Source organism: Astyanax mexicanus, chromosome 1 (genome assembly GCF_023375975.1).
Source record: "Astyanax mexicanus isolate ESR-SI-001 chromosome 1, AstMex3_surface, whole genome shotgun sequence".
Lineage (NCBI taxonomy): Eukaryota > Metazoa > Chordata > Actinopteri > Characiformes > Acestrorhamphidae > Astyanax > Astyanax mexicanus.
In genome coordinates, this window is record NC_064408.1 from 41,943,741 (window position 1) to 41,961,529 (window position 17,789).

The 17,789-nt window shown below is 36.7% G+C and overlaps 1 protein-coding gene across 1 annotated transcript; it reads left to right on the plus strand.

Moving 5' to 3' along the window:
* The first annotated feature begins 1,279 nt into the window (after positions 1-1,279).
* Positions 1,280-16,705, plus strand: il20ra (interleukin 20 receptor, alpha). Its single transcript, XM_007260480.4, has 7 exons — positions 1,280-2,620; positions 3,975-4,104; positions 5,816-6,018; positions 9,092-9,267; positions 9,786-9,930; positions 11,856-11,995; positions 13,804-16,705. The coding sequence occupies exons 1-7, from the start codon at positions 2,470-2,472 to the stop codon at positions 14,602-14,604; spliced, it is 1,746 nt and encodes a 581-aa protein (XP_007260542.3). The 5' UTR covers positions 1,280-2,469; the 3' UTR covers positions 14,605-16,705.
* The last annotated feature ends 1,084 nt before the right edge of the window (positions 16,706-17,789 follow it).

Consider the following 17,789-nt stretch of genomic DNA (forward strand, 5'->3'; position numbering starts at 1 on the left):
GAGGAGTGGAAGACGCTACAGTGACATTGCTTCATTTATTGTTTCAACATCTGGAGGAGAAAGGATCTCATGCTAGAATTTTATTTGCAGATTTTTCTTCTGCTTTTAACACAATCCAACCCCATATTCTGATCGCAAGGCTTCTAGAACAATTTGATTTGGGTCATAATCTTGTGGGTTGGATCCTTGATTTTTTTATTAATAGGACACAAAGAGTGAGGGTAAACGGGAATTTATCAGATAATATCTGCTCCTCAACTGGCTCTCCACAGGGATGTGTGCTTTCACCTTTATTATTTATCCTGTATACTAACGAATGCCAGAGCAGGTGGGACAATAGGACTATTCTGAAATATGCAGATGACACAGTAATTGTTAGCCAGCTACAGGGTGAGGAGCACAACCACGGTCCAGTTATTAATGATTTTGTAGAGTGGTGTGAAAAGTCCTATCTCCAATTAAATGTATCGAAGACCAAAGATATGGTAATTGATTTTAGACGACATGACCACACACAGGAGGCTACAGTTATTAATGGTCAGATAGTAGAATGTGTACAACACTATAAATATCTTGGTACAGTAATTGATTCTAAATTGAATTTCGAAGCAAACACAGAGGCGGTGTGTAAAAAGGGGCAGCAGCGGTTGCATTGTCTGAGAAAACTGAACTACTTCCACGTTGATAAGACGATGATGACTTTATTTTATCAGGCTTTTATCGAACCAGTTTTAGCTTTTTCCATGGTTGCATGGTTTGGTAATTTGCCATTTAAAAAGAGGAAGGGCTTGAATCAGATCGTAAAATGGGCAAGTAAGCTGATTGGTAAGCCGCTACTCAGCGTGGAATCCTTGTATGGCAGACAGTTAAAGCGGGTAACTGGTGCAATTTTGGGGGATACTGCTCATCCCCTGCATAGTGAATTTAGGTCACTCCCATCTGGTCAGAGGTTTAGAGTACCAAGATGTAGAACAAAACGATACAAAGACAGTTTTATCCCTGCAGCAATAACACAAGCAAATAGAACAAATAAGGCACAGAGACTTTAAGAAACTGTAAAGATATTTGTGCTATGTGTAAGTCTGTGTTTGTTTAGCTTATTGTATGTTTTGCCTGTTTTGCTCATTGTATGTTTTGTTTTTGTTTTGCTTATTATATGTTGTGGTTGTTTTTGGTAATTTTCTTTTTGTAACGAGATGCTGCTTCACATACTGTAAACCAAATTTACCTTTGGGTATAAATAAACTAACCTAACCTAACCTAACCTTTGTAGCATCCAAATGTTAATTTAGTGAAGGGGAAACCAACCAGAACATCCTGGATAGAGAAACGTATCAGTTCTAAAGCTACGGTGAAGCTCTGTCTCTGGCATGAATTGTCAGGTTTATCCAGCACCCCCCTAGGTTGGCTAACCTAGGTATAGCTTTGGCTATGGTGTCCAGACATATGCTCCTAAATAGCTGTGAACAATGTTTAACAGCCAGCTGAATGGTTACGTTTCCATGTCTAGCTACTTTATGATCAGTGTCCACAGCAGTAGCTAATTCAGACTGCATTTACTTGATATTATAATATAACCATAAACCATTTAATTGGATAATTTGAATCAGATTTTTGTAGCCATGTAGTCCTATAGTTGCACACAGTGGTGGGTAGTACAGGTCCAAAAAGTAAAAATCCACCAGTAAACAGAACTGTTATAAACATACACCTACCTATATTAATTGTATTTGGCTTGTGGTGTTCCATAGACAAATTCTAACCATGTGTTCCTTAGGTCTGAATTACTGAGCAAAGCATAACATTTTTTTGTTATTTGCACAAATAACACAGGAACGAACTGCCATGCTGTTCCTAGCGCTGTTAGCTCCTGTCTGAGAAGTTGTGCACTACTGGCTTCAGCTCAGCCTGTGGGCGGTCGCTTCCAGAACAAGAAAAAATCGATTTTAGCGGAGGCACACCTTTAATGTAAATAGTCTGACTAGTGTCTAAAGATGCTGCCACAAAAAGAGAGAGTCCGAATTGTTATGTAATACAGTGATTCAGTGTAAACACTGAAACAGGGCCCCTGTTGGTTTAAAATGTTTAACCGATTTGAAATCATGAAAAATTCAGCTTTAGCTGATCTGAACCGATTGTTCCAACGTGAATCTGCCCTGTCAAAATATTTGTACAGTGAGATTAAATATCTACACTGTGAGGTGTTTAGTCTGTCACTGAAAGACAGGACTGAGCAGTAAAATGCTCAAGAGACTCAGCAGGGTTTTTTACTTGAAGCTCCTCCTCCTGTTTCTCCTCCTCCTCCCCCTGATCAGGTTGCTCCAGAAGCCTGTCTGTGTGCTGCTCCACATTCTTCACACTTCACCTGAGAGAGAGAGACGGAGAGCCAGGCGTGCCTGAGAGGAGGACAGCAGCCACACACAGAGGAATCACCTGGACTTCTAAAGTGAATAATTTATTGGGTTTTTAATGCTGGAAACAGTCTGGTTACAGCAGCATGGAGCTGTGCATGCGCGGACTAAAGTGAGAAAGATCATTTTAATAATAACGATGATGGGGTTGATTTCTGCAGCTTTCGTCACAGCTCTCCATCTCTGCCTGTCCCTTCAGACAGCTTCAGGTAAACACACGGGTTTTAATCTTTCTGTGCCCTCTGTGTTTATTTTAATATATTTGTCATATTACAGGAGTGGGGCTTTTCACTGTATTAGCCTATAACTCCAGTTGAGCTTCATTATGAGCTTCATTATCTGACTGCTGTGTTTTTGTGTGAATTACGTTGAAGGGGAGTTACTTAAAGTAGGACCTTTGCATACGTCTGTATTGGTATAAATATATATATATATCTTCAGTCAACTTGTTCATTAAATATATAGTGGTTGTATTAAATTGAATTTAATTGGATTAAATTTGTGTTCCATTAATATACTTATTACTTTATACTTTATTCATCAACTACATTTGTGATGTGGAGACGTGTGAAGGTTTTGGCATAGTTTACGTTATACGCTTTCAATATATTAAGCACAGTAAATACATTTCATTTTTTTATTGTTTTATGATACAAAAAACTTTATCTCCTTTTTACTGATTTTCTCCTTTTCTGAGAAAATGTGAATCAGTTGTGGCTTACTTTATCTTAGAATTTGATGGTACATTACGTTTTCTGCTTTCTTGGTGCATGGTTTGCTTTGATTTTTAGAGTGTATCTGCATGTGTTTGTGTGTGTGTGTTTGTTGACTGTATGAAAGTACAGGAAACCAAGGTGAGCTCACCTTTCAGAGGGAGTGTGTTGTGGGCTGATTGAAATCTTCGTCAGTTTATTGCATGTATGTGGTGAACTGGTGAACTGTAGATTTCCGTCTCTCAATATGAAACTTAAAACATGTTTTTTACTTTCACTGTCACTGCAATCAGGTTTTAGGTACCAAAGCACCATATTCAAAAGCATTGTCTCAAGGATAAGGCAAATCTTTTTAGAACAAATATAACTAAGCATGAATACTGTAAAAGCTAACTAGAAATTCTTGTTTTAAAGAAAATAGTTGAGATCTTTGAAACTAGATAAACTACTGTTTGTCTGGATACTCGCAGCCAGACCACAGTGAATGTGTTTAATTTCATCACTAGCTCATCTGATTTAACATTAAGCACTGATGACCAAACCATATACATATAATACCAAACCATTTACCAAACCATATTTATAATACGTATAAATAATACTTCCATGAGGAAAGATTTGCATTCTGTAAAAATAGAAAGAAGCATCTGGCAAAAGTTTGGTCACCCTAAGAGATTTTAGCTATAAAGTTTTAAAACTTTATATATGCATTCATTACATTATTTATATTGTATAGTTTAGAAGTATTTCAGTGTGTGTGTTTGAATATTAATGTAATGGCACTGTAGGGTCTCTTCTTAATATTATTATTATTATCATCCTTAATCTTTTAAGTCTTCTTTTTTCTCAGCCAAAGGGTCGGTCATTGCTGCACCACCGCAGGATGTTCATTTTTACTCGATAAATCTGAGGAACCTGCTACTCTGGAGCCCAGGAAAAGACACGGCCCACGGCGCCACCTACACAGTTGAATATGCAACGTGAGTCTGCCTAAAGCTTGAGCTGATAGTTGATAGAGAACATGCATTTTCTCCCAGATAATATTATGTTTTGCCAAGCAGTTTGTCATTGTCAGTTAAATCCAGGTCAAGAGCCATATTCCTGACAACATATTTCATTTATAAAGCATTCTAAAACAAAGGGTTCTATTTCGTAGCTTATACCACGTATCACATAATTAGTCAATATAGTACTTTATGGTGTTATGGTTGAGGACCAGCTCTCCTTCACGCACCACGCAACATCAGAAAAATTAGACCGTTTCTAACGCAACAGGCCACCCAACTCCTGGTACAAGCAGTCGTCATCTCACGCCTCGACTACTGCAATGCCCTGCTAACTGGCCTCCCGGCCTGCGTAGTAAAACCACTCCAAATGATCCAGAATGCTGCAGCACGTCTGGTCTTCAACCAACCAAAACGGGCACATGTCACCCCGCTGCTCATTGAGCTCCATTGGCTACCAGTTGCTGCTCGTATCAAATTCAAAACTCTTACAATCGCCTACAAGGTGATGACAGAACAGGCTCCTTCCTACCTGCACTCGCTCCTGAAGGCTTACGCTACCTCCCGGCCACTGCGCTCCTCCAATGAACGTCGCCTCGCTTTACCAAACAAACATTCACACAAAGCAATCCAGACTGTTCTCATACAGAGTTCCCCAATGGTGGAACAAACTACCTTCCACTACCAGATCAGGAGAATCTCTCGCTATCTTTAAGAAACTCCTGAAGACAGAACTCTTCAAAGAGCACTTACTCTCCTAACACCTCTAACAAACTAACTAATTCTAACCTCATCTCCTTCTTCCCCTCCTTCACTTCTCTATCCCTTTATTTCCCTTTGACCTCCTTTAAGCCTTATCTAAAGATGTTTTACCTTCTATTACTTTTGTTTTTCACTATTGTAAGTCGCTTTGGACAAAAGCGTCTGCCAAATGTAATGTAATGTAATGTTATGTAATAATACTCTTTATTGGATGTGGAGGTAAGTAATGCTAAAGTCTAGAGTGTATAGAAATAGACACTTTATTGCAATTAAGTAAAAGCATCTTCAATTATCTAAAATATTCCTTAAATGCAAAAAGTGAGAAAATATTAAACTTTAGTTAACTCAAATAACAAGATGTTATTACAGTGCGTGATTACCAAGGCAGTTATTCCATTTCTCCTTTTGACACAAACCAGCCCTAAAATTGTTGACAACAGCAACAGAACCTGCCCTAAAACTGAATGTAATATTAGTTTTATTTTTTTCTAAACGTCTTGATGGTGAGACATACAGTATGCCTCATAAGGTTAGCTGTTTTCAGCTGATTTTAATCCACATATTATGCACTTAATTCTTGTTTTCCATGGTAGCATAGCTGACCTTTTATACCAAGAAGTGGGAGTCCACATGCTTTGTGCTTCAAAGGGTCTGTGAGAGGGGTTCAGGGGAACATTGCTGTTTCTACCGGTCATAAGGATGATGGGTGAACTGGCTATATGTTCCTGATCACTGGTCAATAATAAAATGTGTTAAAAATAATGTCCAATTGCGTTATAGTTCTCGTTCTCAAGTATTTCTTTTTATTTAAATCTTGACTTGGTATGAAAAATAATTTGTCAATAAACATTTATGTGTAATAATTTCTGTTATTGAAATTAACACTGATGTGTGTGGATGTGTGTGTGTGTCTGTGTTTGTGTAGATATGGGGATGCTCTGGGAGGCAGCGACCAGGTGGCCTGGAAACCAGCGGAGCAGTGCCGTGACATTACAGACACAGAGTGTGACCTGACAGATCAGACAGACGAAATGGATGAGGATTATTTTGCCCGAGTTAAAGCTAATGGGCCAAACAGTCACTCACACTGGGTGGAAACAGAGAGACGCTTCAGACCCTTCTCTGACAGTAAGTTCATCACAAGGGCTCTAAAGACTGGGGGCAGATGGGTGGATAAATAATTGTGTGGATGGGTGGTTAATGAATAGGTGAATACAAGGATGCTTGAATAGATATGTTAATAGAATTGGTGGATGCAGTAGGTTGATGGAAAGATGGATAAACTAATTGATAATGAATGCATAATAATGCTTAAATAAATAGATCATTGTAAGTGGCCCTGAACACTGGTAATAAATGTACTTATGTATGAATGCATGAATAATTGTGGGTTGTGGACACTGGGAATAGATGGATGATAGATATATGGATAAATACAAGGGTGCATCATTTTATTGATGATATTATAAGGTGCCCTGGACATTTAGGATGGATGGATGGATGGATAAGTAGGTAAATGGGTATTTTTTAGCTAAATACATAGATTAATTGATGCAATAGTTGAAATAATAGTTGGTTAAATAAATTATTTCATGCATATTCAAATTAAAGTTACTGATGGGAATATCTTAGATGACTACATGGATGAACAGATGGGCAAAGCTGAATTTCTCAAACAGGACAAAGATAAGTGACAGACGCCATAGTGACTATCATTCTCTGGTAGCTGAATTATTGCAGACAGTGCAGCACTGTTTGTACAAGTGACTTAGGTGGTTCCTGTGCTCATTATTATGATTTGTTATATATTTGTTTTTTCTCATTAGTTAGATAATAGGTCATTGATTTTTTTAAATAGGCACCAGTCCTACTCTGAAAATCATTGTAAATATAGACATTTAGCTTCTAAATTCAGTCAACTTTTAGTCAGAGTCAGTCAGAATGCTCTTAACATGAACACTACTTATAAAATCAAGCTATTTTTCCCACTAGACTTATTTTCTGCCTTTTTCCTTCTTTGGAAGAGATTTATGGCATGGCCTTTGTGTAAGACTGTATGTATTGCAGTAATTAAACAGATTATCTGTTTCCTTGTTTGGTAGCGATTTATTTGATTTTATGTCACTTTCCGTACTTGCACAGTGTTTGGTAAGGCCACATATCTGTGTGTGCCAACACAATAAAAATCTGCCAGTATCTCACAGCTGTGTACTTTGATCCTCAATAAGCAGAAGATTTACAGCGGACAATCTTAACGCTCCCTATCCATAAACATAACACTGCTGCTCAGTTAACTCTTAGGTGCTCACACTTAAATATTTTTTGTTTCTATTCACTGCCCCTCAACAATAGTCCTATTTGATAGAAAGCTCGTAGTTCTGATTGGGCCAGTTTTATTTATTATTACATAGATTTGTCTAGGACGTTGTAGAACATTTGTGACAAGTGATTTCAAATAACGTTTTAGTCTAGGTTTGGTTGATTTAATTTTTTTAAATATTTAGTTTAAGTATATATTATGTATTTCTATGGTTTTACTATTTTTCGATTTGTTATTATTTTGTAATAATTTATTGTTAATGTTTATGTCTTTAGGTTTTGTTGTGCTAACATTAAAATGTTTAAAGCTACTAAGCTATAAATATGAGACCAATAAAGTCAATTAATTTATACAAACATTTATGGCTTCAGTATCCAGTCTTCTATATTGTTCTGTCCTGTCCTGTTTTTTTACTAATCAGTTAGTGGTTTGTGCTGGAGTTAACGTTAACACAGCTGATGTGCATTACCCCTTAATTTAATAGTATGTAAAATGCAGTGAAGGCTGTATTGTATCTCACGACTCGAGTTCATGAGATATTTGTGGTCAATATAACACCTTTGCTAAGGATCATGAATTGAATTAATCCATTTCAGACATTAAACAACCTTAAAATTAAACATCAGACATATCAAACAACTAATTGGCTAACAGATCTAAAGTGAATGTAATGTTAGTTTTCCTTTTCTGTATGTTTTGATGGTGAGACATACAGTATGCCTTATAAGGTTGTTTGATTTTATTCCACATATTTTGCACTTGAGTTTTGTTTTCCATGGTAGCATAGCTGAACTTACCTCATAAATCATTTTGATTCCACACACTTTGTGCCTCAGAGGGTCTGTATAAGGGGTTCAGGAGAACACCGGTTCTTACCGGTCATGAGGACGCTGAGTGTACTGGTTATATGTTCGAGCAAGGAGCATGCTGAACATTAATAATAATTTAGGAATTGGAAAACAGGTTCAGGTGCAATATCCACAGACAACTAGGTCGAAATTAACCCAGTTTCTTATGTAGCTGCCAAACCCTGATAGCATGTAAGTGAATGTTAGGAATGCTAGCACCTCGACAGGTGTTTTTAAATCCAGACTAAAACATATTGTATAATACAGTGGCTCATGTTCTTGTATAGTAGTTTTTTACATAAGTACACATGCAGTAAAAAGGCTGATACCAAAAGCAAGCAGGCTCAAGCAGGATCATTGCTATCAGAAAACATTAGCAATTTAACATGAATTTATATATATATATACTTTAGGTTTATATATATATATATATATATACATATATATATACGTATATATATATATACGTATATATATATATATATATATATATATATACGTATATATATATACGTATATATATATATATATATATATATATATATATATATATATATATATACGTATATATATATGTATATAAACTAGAGGTAGAGGACAGTCTAAAAATCCCATTATTACCGAAGCACTAGCTACATAGTGTACATAGTGGTTGGACCCCAATAATTACCACTTGTGATGTAATTAGAAGATGAATGCTTACAACTCTCTAGGACTCTGTAGAAATCAGTGTGTTCAACAATAATTGTAGACACCTTTATAACATTTTTACTCACTCTATTAAAAAGATATTGAAAAGATTTATGAATTATGTCACTTTGATCTCAGGATCGCCAAATTAATTGTTTCAACAAAACATACCCATTCACACTACAATTATGTTACATTAAGCTGTGATTGACCTACTTCTAATTAATGACAGTTTAAGTCCAGTATTTATTAGCAAGGTTAAGTCCCATATTTAATATCTTAAATATTGCAGAATCTTTTTTCTTAACTCTGACCTCTGTTCCACTGTCATTGTCTCCACCAGCCATCATGGGTCCTCCAAAAGTGAAAGTTATTCTGGTGGAGAACTACATGCATGTGAAGCTGAAGGGACCATTCCAGTGGAAGAGCAGCAGGATGAAGAAGGGCTGTTCTCTCTGGAAGATTTTTCCCCGTATGGTCTACAACATCTCTGTGTTCAACAACAAGAGCAAAAACATGGTGGGTGTTCAGCAGAAAAATATTCTATCTGCATAAATGCCCTTTTCTGTATTGTCCTCCATTCTCAGTGTTGTATGTCCTAGTAAGAGATCTGATCTAGGTTCAGTTTTATTATGACACATATCAGTTGCAAACCCGACCCCAGGCTTGAGCTCAACAACAATAAATGTAGTATTTGGTGTAAGAGCAGATTTCACATGTGTTGTGGGGCAGACTGACAAAGATACACAACATTTAGATTTTATAAAACATTCATAAATTTGGTATTAAAGGCTGCTGGGGTGCATATTGTTATATTAGAGAAACTCATATAAAACTCTTTCTTGCTGCATTGAAATCCCTACAACTGTAAATAAGTTTCCTTGCACAAATGTTTTCTTGAATCACATGACCAGTGGTGAATTGCTACCAATTTTTTTAAAGGTTAGGCTTAGTTTGGTACTTGGTAAACTCTGATCAAGCTGACCCAGTCTGCCTATATTCTGCTCATTTATTCTTTCTTTTGGAATATTTTCCAGCAACACATCCTCCTGCAAAATGACACACTGAAATGGGGGCCTCTGGAGTACGAATCAGAGCACTGTGTGAAAGCTGAGGCCTATTCTCGCTTTCTCCCTCTGTCCAGAATCCAGTCCGACTGGATCTGCCTCACCATTCCATCAGGTAACACAACACAAAGAATGGCAACACTTTCACAACTGCCAGAACACTACTAACACAAATCCCCTGATTGGAAACCACTGATCCAGCTTTACAGTCAGTCAGGCTATAAGGTTTCTTAAGGCTTCTTACAGTGACCACCATGCCTCAAAGGGTTAAGATGATCTCATCGTAACCTTATCAAGATGTACTGCTATCCTGACTGATCGGGGTCCACGTTCATAAAAAAAAAACATCTTGAAAAGGTCATAATCTCATCTTAACCCGTTGAGGCATGGTGGTCACTGTAAGAAACCTTCTAGTTTAATTACTCATTTCTCACTTTGTAGTTCTGTTTTAAAAGTAAATCTCCACATTTTCTGATTTTTTTTATGTTTTCTGCAGACAGTTGAAAATGTATCACACAGAAAGTGAAGTAAGAACTGTAGTTTGTCTGTGTGCCTACATGCTAAAGCACTGGAGCACACACTTAATACTGTGTGCTCTAACATGTATGCAGTCTTAAAAATAAAAGTGCTGCAAAGTTTCTAGAAATTAAACAAGAAATTGTTTTAAAAATGTGCTGAGTGGAAAGAACCATTATATTTTTTCTTTGTTGCTTCTTTAAATCATTAAAATCATCACACATACAGTACCAGTCAAAAGTTGGGACACACATGATTTTCATTCAAACTATGAAGAAAAACATATGAAATTATTATGTTTAATACATTTTTCCTTATATGTTCCTCACTAGTCTGAATGACTTCAGTATTCTTTTACAAAAATAAAAACATTGAATGAGAAGGTGTGTCCAAACTTCGGTCTTATAACAAGTTAAAGCAAAAGCACACACAAACATTTACTACACTTATTTTATTTTTTATTCTATTTATACTGGCAGGACATTTAGTTTATTTAAGTCCAGATTACTAAATACATGTAAATAAACAGACACATTAAATATTTGTTCAGGTTAAGAATCAAGGCATTGCTTAACAGCATTGAACTGTAATTTAAACCTGACATTTCCTGTAGCTCACATGCACTGGATTTGTATTGTCAGTGTTTTGTTTTGTCTTAATGCACTGTTGTATAGTGACAGGACAGGTTTGAGAGCGAAGGACTCTTAAGCTGCACTTCATTATTCTGTCAATCATTACACATGGGCTTTCCCCCACAGGAGCCGTGTGCTTCCTCCTGAACAAATTCAGCCTTTTAAAGTCTTTGTGTTCCTGCTTCCCTCTCTCGATTTGTTTCTTGTTCTTTCTGTTTTTTAACAATCGTTATACACTGACCTCACTGAAGGTATGCCTCGGTTGGAAAAGGTTTTAAAAAGTTATGATATATGTAAAAAATATATAATAAGTTGACAAACCTACTTATTAAAGGTAGTTTACTAAAACAACATTAAGTAATTCGGGGCTATTTATTGGTCTAAAACATTTGACAGCATAATGGTCTATTAATAATAAACATTTGACCATATAAAGGGCAGTATTTTTATTTATTGGCTTCCCTGAAGAGATTTAGATTTAAATTACGTTTAATGACGCACAGCCCAAATAAACACATTTTTTTTACTTTAAGTCGGTCATAAGATTGCATTTTATCACATGTTGTAGGAGGTGTTGGCAAGGTGTAAATTGAGTAGCCACTCCCATCTCAGTTATTTATACTGAGAAATCTTATCAGAATCTAATCAGAATTGGTCATATATTTTTCTCTACAGTGTCTTGATGTTATACAAACCGTGTATAAATTTAAATGCCTGTGGCATAATAATAATAATAATAATAATAATAAGTAGGTGTCCACAAATGTTTAGACATATAGTACACTATGCAATTATTGTTTTAAAGTAATGTTTAATGTTTATACTCTTTCTCACTTGTGACCACTCCCAACTTTGCCACCTGTGTTCTCTTGTGCTTTTTCTCCTTTCTCAGATCCGCTTAGTGCTCAGATGATGATGTTGATTTTTGGAGGAGTCATCCCCAGTGCAATTTGTCTCTTTATATTGGCTGCGGTTGGAGCCTTCACTTACTACTACATCTGTGATCACAGGCAAAAACTTCCCACAAGCACGGTGAGCTAAAAAACAAATTGAACACACCTGTTACAGCCACATCTTGGGAGTTTCAGTACTTGTGCTCTGCGAAGATGATTACTCTCCTCAGGGAAAAATCTAGAGATGGGAATGATCTGATTCAAGATTGGTATTGGGTGCCATATTAACATCTATCACGTACCCTGCGCCATAGCCTGATACATGCTTCTTCCCAAAAAATTTTCCTTTGCGTTACATTGACACAGGAGGACCCTGTTTTTTTTTTCTGAGTCACAGACATACCAACGCAGAGGTATAAATGAATACAATGTCACTGACCCATACAAATGACTCAGCACCGAAGTATAAACCAGCCTTTAGTGGGCAAACAACATAGCTGATTTCAGGGAAATGTCATTTGTTTGGAGATATTCTAGTCTAATAATGGCATAAAGCAAGACAGAAGTTTTTAATGTAAAGCAAGCTGAGGGGTGAAAGCACAACTTTATTATACAATTTAACCAGTTAAATTAAATTAAGCATCTACAGAGGTTTCACATGAAAGCATACAAGTAATTTGTGGTAGCAAAAAACTTCAGCAGACCACCCACAAGCTAAAAGGGTTCAGCTTCATGATGTAAGTTTAAAGCAGCAGTTCATATTTTGTTCCTTTAATTTGAAAGCAGCAGTATTCCTAATTGGGAGGGGACAAAATATTCCAAATAATGGTACCAGTGCCCTGGTATGACTATCACTGCAACATCCAATTCATTAATTAGAAAAACAGAGTGGTCTCTTAGGTTTATAATTGCTCTTTACACTTTGACTGTATTTCATAAATTGACCAAATGAATTTCGAAATACAGTTTATTTAAATGAACCTGTACTGAATGTACTTTACCACAATGTCTGTACAATGCTCACTTTCGTTCAATAATAAAAGCAATAAATCAGTTAAAATCTGCTAAATAAGTATGAAAAAAATATTATTGACTATTATTATTGATGATTATGATGATTATTTTAATACAAAAGAGCTTTTGTGTATCAGCATTGAAATCCAATTGGACGTAAAAAATGTGAATCAGCAAATCTCTTCTAACATTCAGAGAGTGAGTCAGACACAAAACAATCCATAAAGGTTTTTTAGAAAATGTGCAGTTCAAAAGAGAAGTCTGAATACCAGTCCAAGTAATTTGAATTCAAGAAAAAATGTTAAACCTAGGCAGATCCAAAAAGAGTGAACGAGATTCAGACAAGGGTCCAAAGCATGAAGTTTAACAAAACAGCAGAAGTATCAAATACGGACAAAACCAAAAGACAAAAAAGAGGCCATAACAAACAGGCATAAGAAATGAAAATGCTTGCTACGCACTGCAAAACAGAAACAATACCTCACAAAGAAACCGGCTTAAATACACAGAGTAAAAGGTGACGTTGAATAGAAATCAATTTGAACAACAGACTAAGTTCTGATTGATTGAGGGAGTTGCAATGTAAGGTATTGCATTATGGGAAATGGAGTACATAAGGTTATAGAAATCAGAGACTACAGCAGCAGAAGGAGCTAAAGGAGCAGGGAATGTGACACTAGTGAAATCAATAAATGCTGCACTTCTATATAGTTAAGTCCCAACCCAGTATTAACATTCATTACTGTAGAATTCTAATGCTACTGAAACACTGACAGCTGTCTGTAATGAAGGCACCAGCATTATAGCTCTATGACTTCACAGAAAATCCATTATCTCAATATCTCTGTCCTAGAGTCTCTTCAAAGCATCAGCCCTGGGTTTTTCCTAATCACATTTTTACCGCTTTTGCTGATTACTCATTTCTGATTGCAGGAAATTGTTAGTGTGGAGGAGACAGGGAAGACATTCCAGCCGGAAAAACCTCTTATCATCAACCTGAACCTCTTTTCCACCAACCTTAGCACAGAGGAGTGGAAGCAGAAGCCTCTGGGTGCTCTTTACCATGATGACAGTGAAAATGAGCATCTACTGCCTATTCTGGCCCTGCCTTCTGGAAGTAGCCGTGGTCCTGAACACCCACAGCCACAAGGAGAGATTGTACCATCGTATGCAGCACAGCAGATCCAGCCGGATCAAGATCAAGCTGGATTCGACACCGCTTCTGATGCCAGCGCGGATCTGTGGTCCAGTCACGGCTTTCTGACTGATGACTACGGGCTGGTGGCTTGTGAGCGACTACAGCAAGACCCCCACCAACACGTGAGTGGTTTGGTGGTGGGTGGTATGGCCAACATGTCGGCGCAGCCCTCAGAATGTAAAGTCAATGTACACAAGGCGCAGAGTGAGGAGAGAGACCCAGGAGAGAAGAGGTACGAAGAGGAAGAGCAAGAAGAAGAGGAGGAGAAGGAAAAGGGAACATTAGTAGACTGGGACCCTCGGACTGGGGTGCTAAAGATCCCTCTTCTCTACCAGATCAGCTCAGAAGAAACTAAGGAAACAGAAGCAGATGCAGTGACAGCAACAGAAACCAGAGTGAACATAGACCTTCTTCAGCGCAAGCCTATCCTGACCAGCTTGGTGTTCAGACAGTCTTCACAGGAGAGCAGCGAAGAGGACATTTTCACTAAAATGGAGAAAGACTGGGGGCTGCAGATCCAGAGCAATGCTGAATAAACTTGGACATGAAGGAGAACGACAAATGACTGTTCCCATGCTGCGTTTTCTTCTCAGGGGTTCTTAGGGGTCTTTAAAACATTGTAATGTTTTTCACTATAGGTCTGTAACAGTACTATGTGTCAAACATGCCTGCATCGGCCTCTATATTGTATCTGTTGTCATCTCCAAATCACCAAGCACTCTGGATTGGAGCATCTGCTAAATGCCATCAATGTAAATCTCAGTTTCCAATTTTTCTGCCTACCAGATCACAGTGCATACAACCCAGCGCTCAAGGGCCCATTTTTGGTTTATCTTTGCAGTAAAAGTGTCATTTCCATTTTTGAATTTAACAGCTGAGTGTGTTGAAATAGAGGGTAGAGACTGCTTGAAGAATACAGAGATAAATGCCATGTTCCCATTACAAACCTCATTAATCCTTTCTGATTTTCTGCTTAGAATTCTATTCTATTCTATTCTTGATAGTAGCCTTTGTCTCTCTGTAAAGTAAGCTAGTCTGACCCTGAAACAGTGTAAATGTGCACATTGATATGTTTACACAGGTCTCCTCTGTGATTTTTGCTGTGCCTGAAGTGTTGAATTCTGACTCCCTTCTAGAATCTGACTCCCATTTTAGCGGTGGTATTTAGCATGTTAATCTCTCATCACTGGGGTCTCGGGTTCAAGTCCCTATCTGGGTGGAGTTTCCATGTTCTTCCTGTGTCTGCATGGGTTGCCTCCCAGATTCTAAAAACATAAAGATCAGGTGAAATGGTTCCTTTAAATTGTTCTGGTCTGTATGTGTACGCATGAAAGTGAATAATGTATATGTCAGGTGGCCGCTGTTTTCCGTTAAAGGAGAACTCCAGTGTAAAATAGACTTTTGGTGTAGTAAACATAATAAATAGTACTTGAGTAATAGTAATAGTAATAGTAATAGTGTTGAATAGCACATCTCCGTTCCCCCACAGCGCTCCGAGATCCAGAACTTTTAACAGTTTGTCAAAACAGCCTTCAGACTGAGTGACACAGGGCATAATTTACCCCGCTAAATCGTTTTTTGACACCGTTATCCAGGCTCAAAGTAGCTTCACACCTCCTTGTTAGAATCTGGAGAGCCCTGACATTTAAAATGAGGCATTAAGGACTTTAAAACTGCACAAGAACCTTATTAAAAACCTCTGTTTACATCCTATAACACTAGCTTCAGCTCTGTGCACCGCCATTACTGAACTGAAAATAACATAGACATATATATACATAGACTCATTATTAAGCAAGGCTCTGTAGTTTGTTATGAAGGTTAATATGAATTGTTATTCATAAGCAAAAAATGCAAATCTGAGGTGTTATCTGTTGCCTGGGCCTGTACTGTTGTGTGCAACGCAAAGTTGAATTCCGTTCTGGCAGAGGGTTGTAATTTTGCACTACACTGGTTATAGATAAATACGCACAGAGAAAAAAAAAGTGTAAGTTATTTAAATCTGTGTTACATTAAGGCACAAAATTGGATTCCTGCCACTTTAGCCTGGTAATGTGAACATAGCAGAAATGATCTGAAATGTTAGAGAAAGTGCCCAAACTGTCATTTTGTCTTCAGATCTTTAAATCATGAATTATCTTGTGCTTTTTGTGTTTACAGGTTTACATGTGAAATGAAGGCAAGGTTTTACAAAATGTAAGGTGGACAAGTCAAAATAAAGTTGATTTTTCCATCATAGTGTGAGAGTAGGCTGAGAAAAGTGTACAGTATATTTTTTCAACAGATGTCTATCTTTTCTAATTTTGTAATCTGTTGTAATGTTAAAAACAGTTTTAAATATTCAGCTTTTTCTCATTGTTTTGGGCATTTGGTATTACTTTATTATGATCTTATGTATCATAACAAAGAGGGTATACATATATTATTACTGATTTGCTGAAAATCCACTTATATTTTAAATACTAAACCTCAGGAAAATGGACATTGCTGAAGGATACTATATAAAAATGTGACTTATGAAAAGCTCTTTGTTCTAAATGAAGGCTATGTATGAAGGATCTGTGGTGTATGTTGTTATTTTTGTTGTCTGTTTGTTGAATGATGCATTGCAGAATAAATGCATTTGATGACCAAAAATGGATATTAAACTAATGTTTTTTTTCAGCTGGTAGAAAACAATAATTAACCTGGCCATTATTTAAGTGCTTATTTTCTGCCATGAAATTCTTACCAGTAAAAGTTTACTAATCATTTCTCAGTTTACCTTTCAATATTGTAGAACCTATTTTACACATTGTTATCTTCAACAATACATTAATCATTTATTAAATTCAAGTAATTGTTTTTTCCTTATTCATATTACTTTAAACAGTATTCATTTCTTGTAATTGTCCATCAATGTCTTACATTAACTTAACAGAAATATTTGGGCATTTCTGCATAAATAGTTGCTTCAGCTTCAGAGTTTTAAAGTTTTTTTTCCAGATTTAAATTCAGCTTTCAACAGAAAAGCTCACATTCAAAAAACTCACACAGAGACTTCAGACACGAGTCGGAGTTTGGATATTTTTACCACGGACAAAACAAGACAAAAGAGAGAAAAGTCCTGGCTTGGGTCTTCATTTATGGAGAGGAATTAATGCCAAATTAAAAAAGCAAATGCTACTGTGGAAAAAAGTAAATGCAATACACAAGATGCATTGTTTTTTCAAACTAAGATGCAGAATAAATGCCAAAATGAAATGTAAAACCACTGTTACATTACAATTCACTGCACTTGATCTCTTTATTGTGTACTAACAGTACACAAGAATTTACATTTTGAAAATCAAATGCTTTGACTATTGACTGAGAATTTCACACAAACTGCTTTGTATTCCACTGTGTGGCGCAGTGATTTTTCAAAAGCAAATCACAATGCACAGGATTGCATTTCGTCTAGGAGCAGTGTGGTATCCGTGCAAACAATGAAACATAATCACTTTTGGTTTTGAAAATGGAAATTATTGTGTATTGTTTTTCAATAAAGAGATCAAGGGCAGTGAAACATAATTTAATAGTGGTTTTGCGTTTCATTTTGGCACATTTTTGCATGTTAGTGAGGAGAAGCAAACTTGTCGATTGCATTTACATTTTTTGGACACTAAAGTGTTTGCTTTTTTAAATTGGCACTACTTTCTCTCCATATTCATTAAGATAGCAGCTGCACCTCACGTAAGTA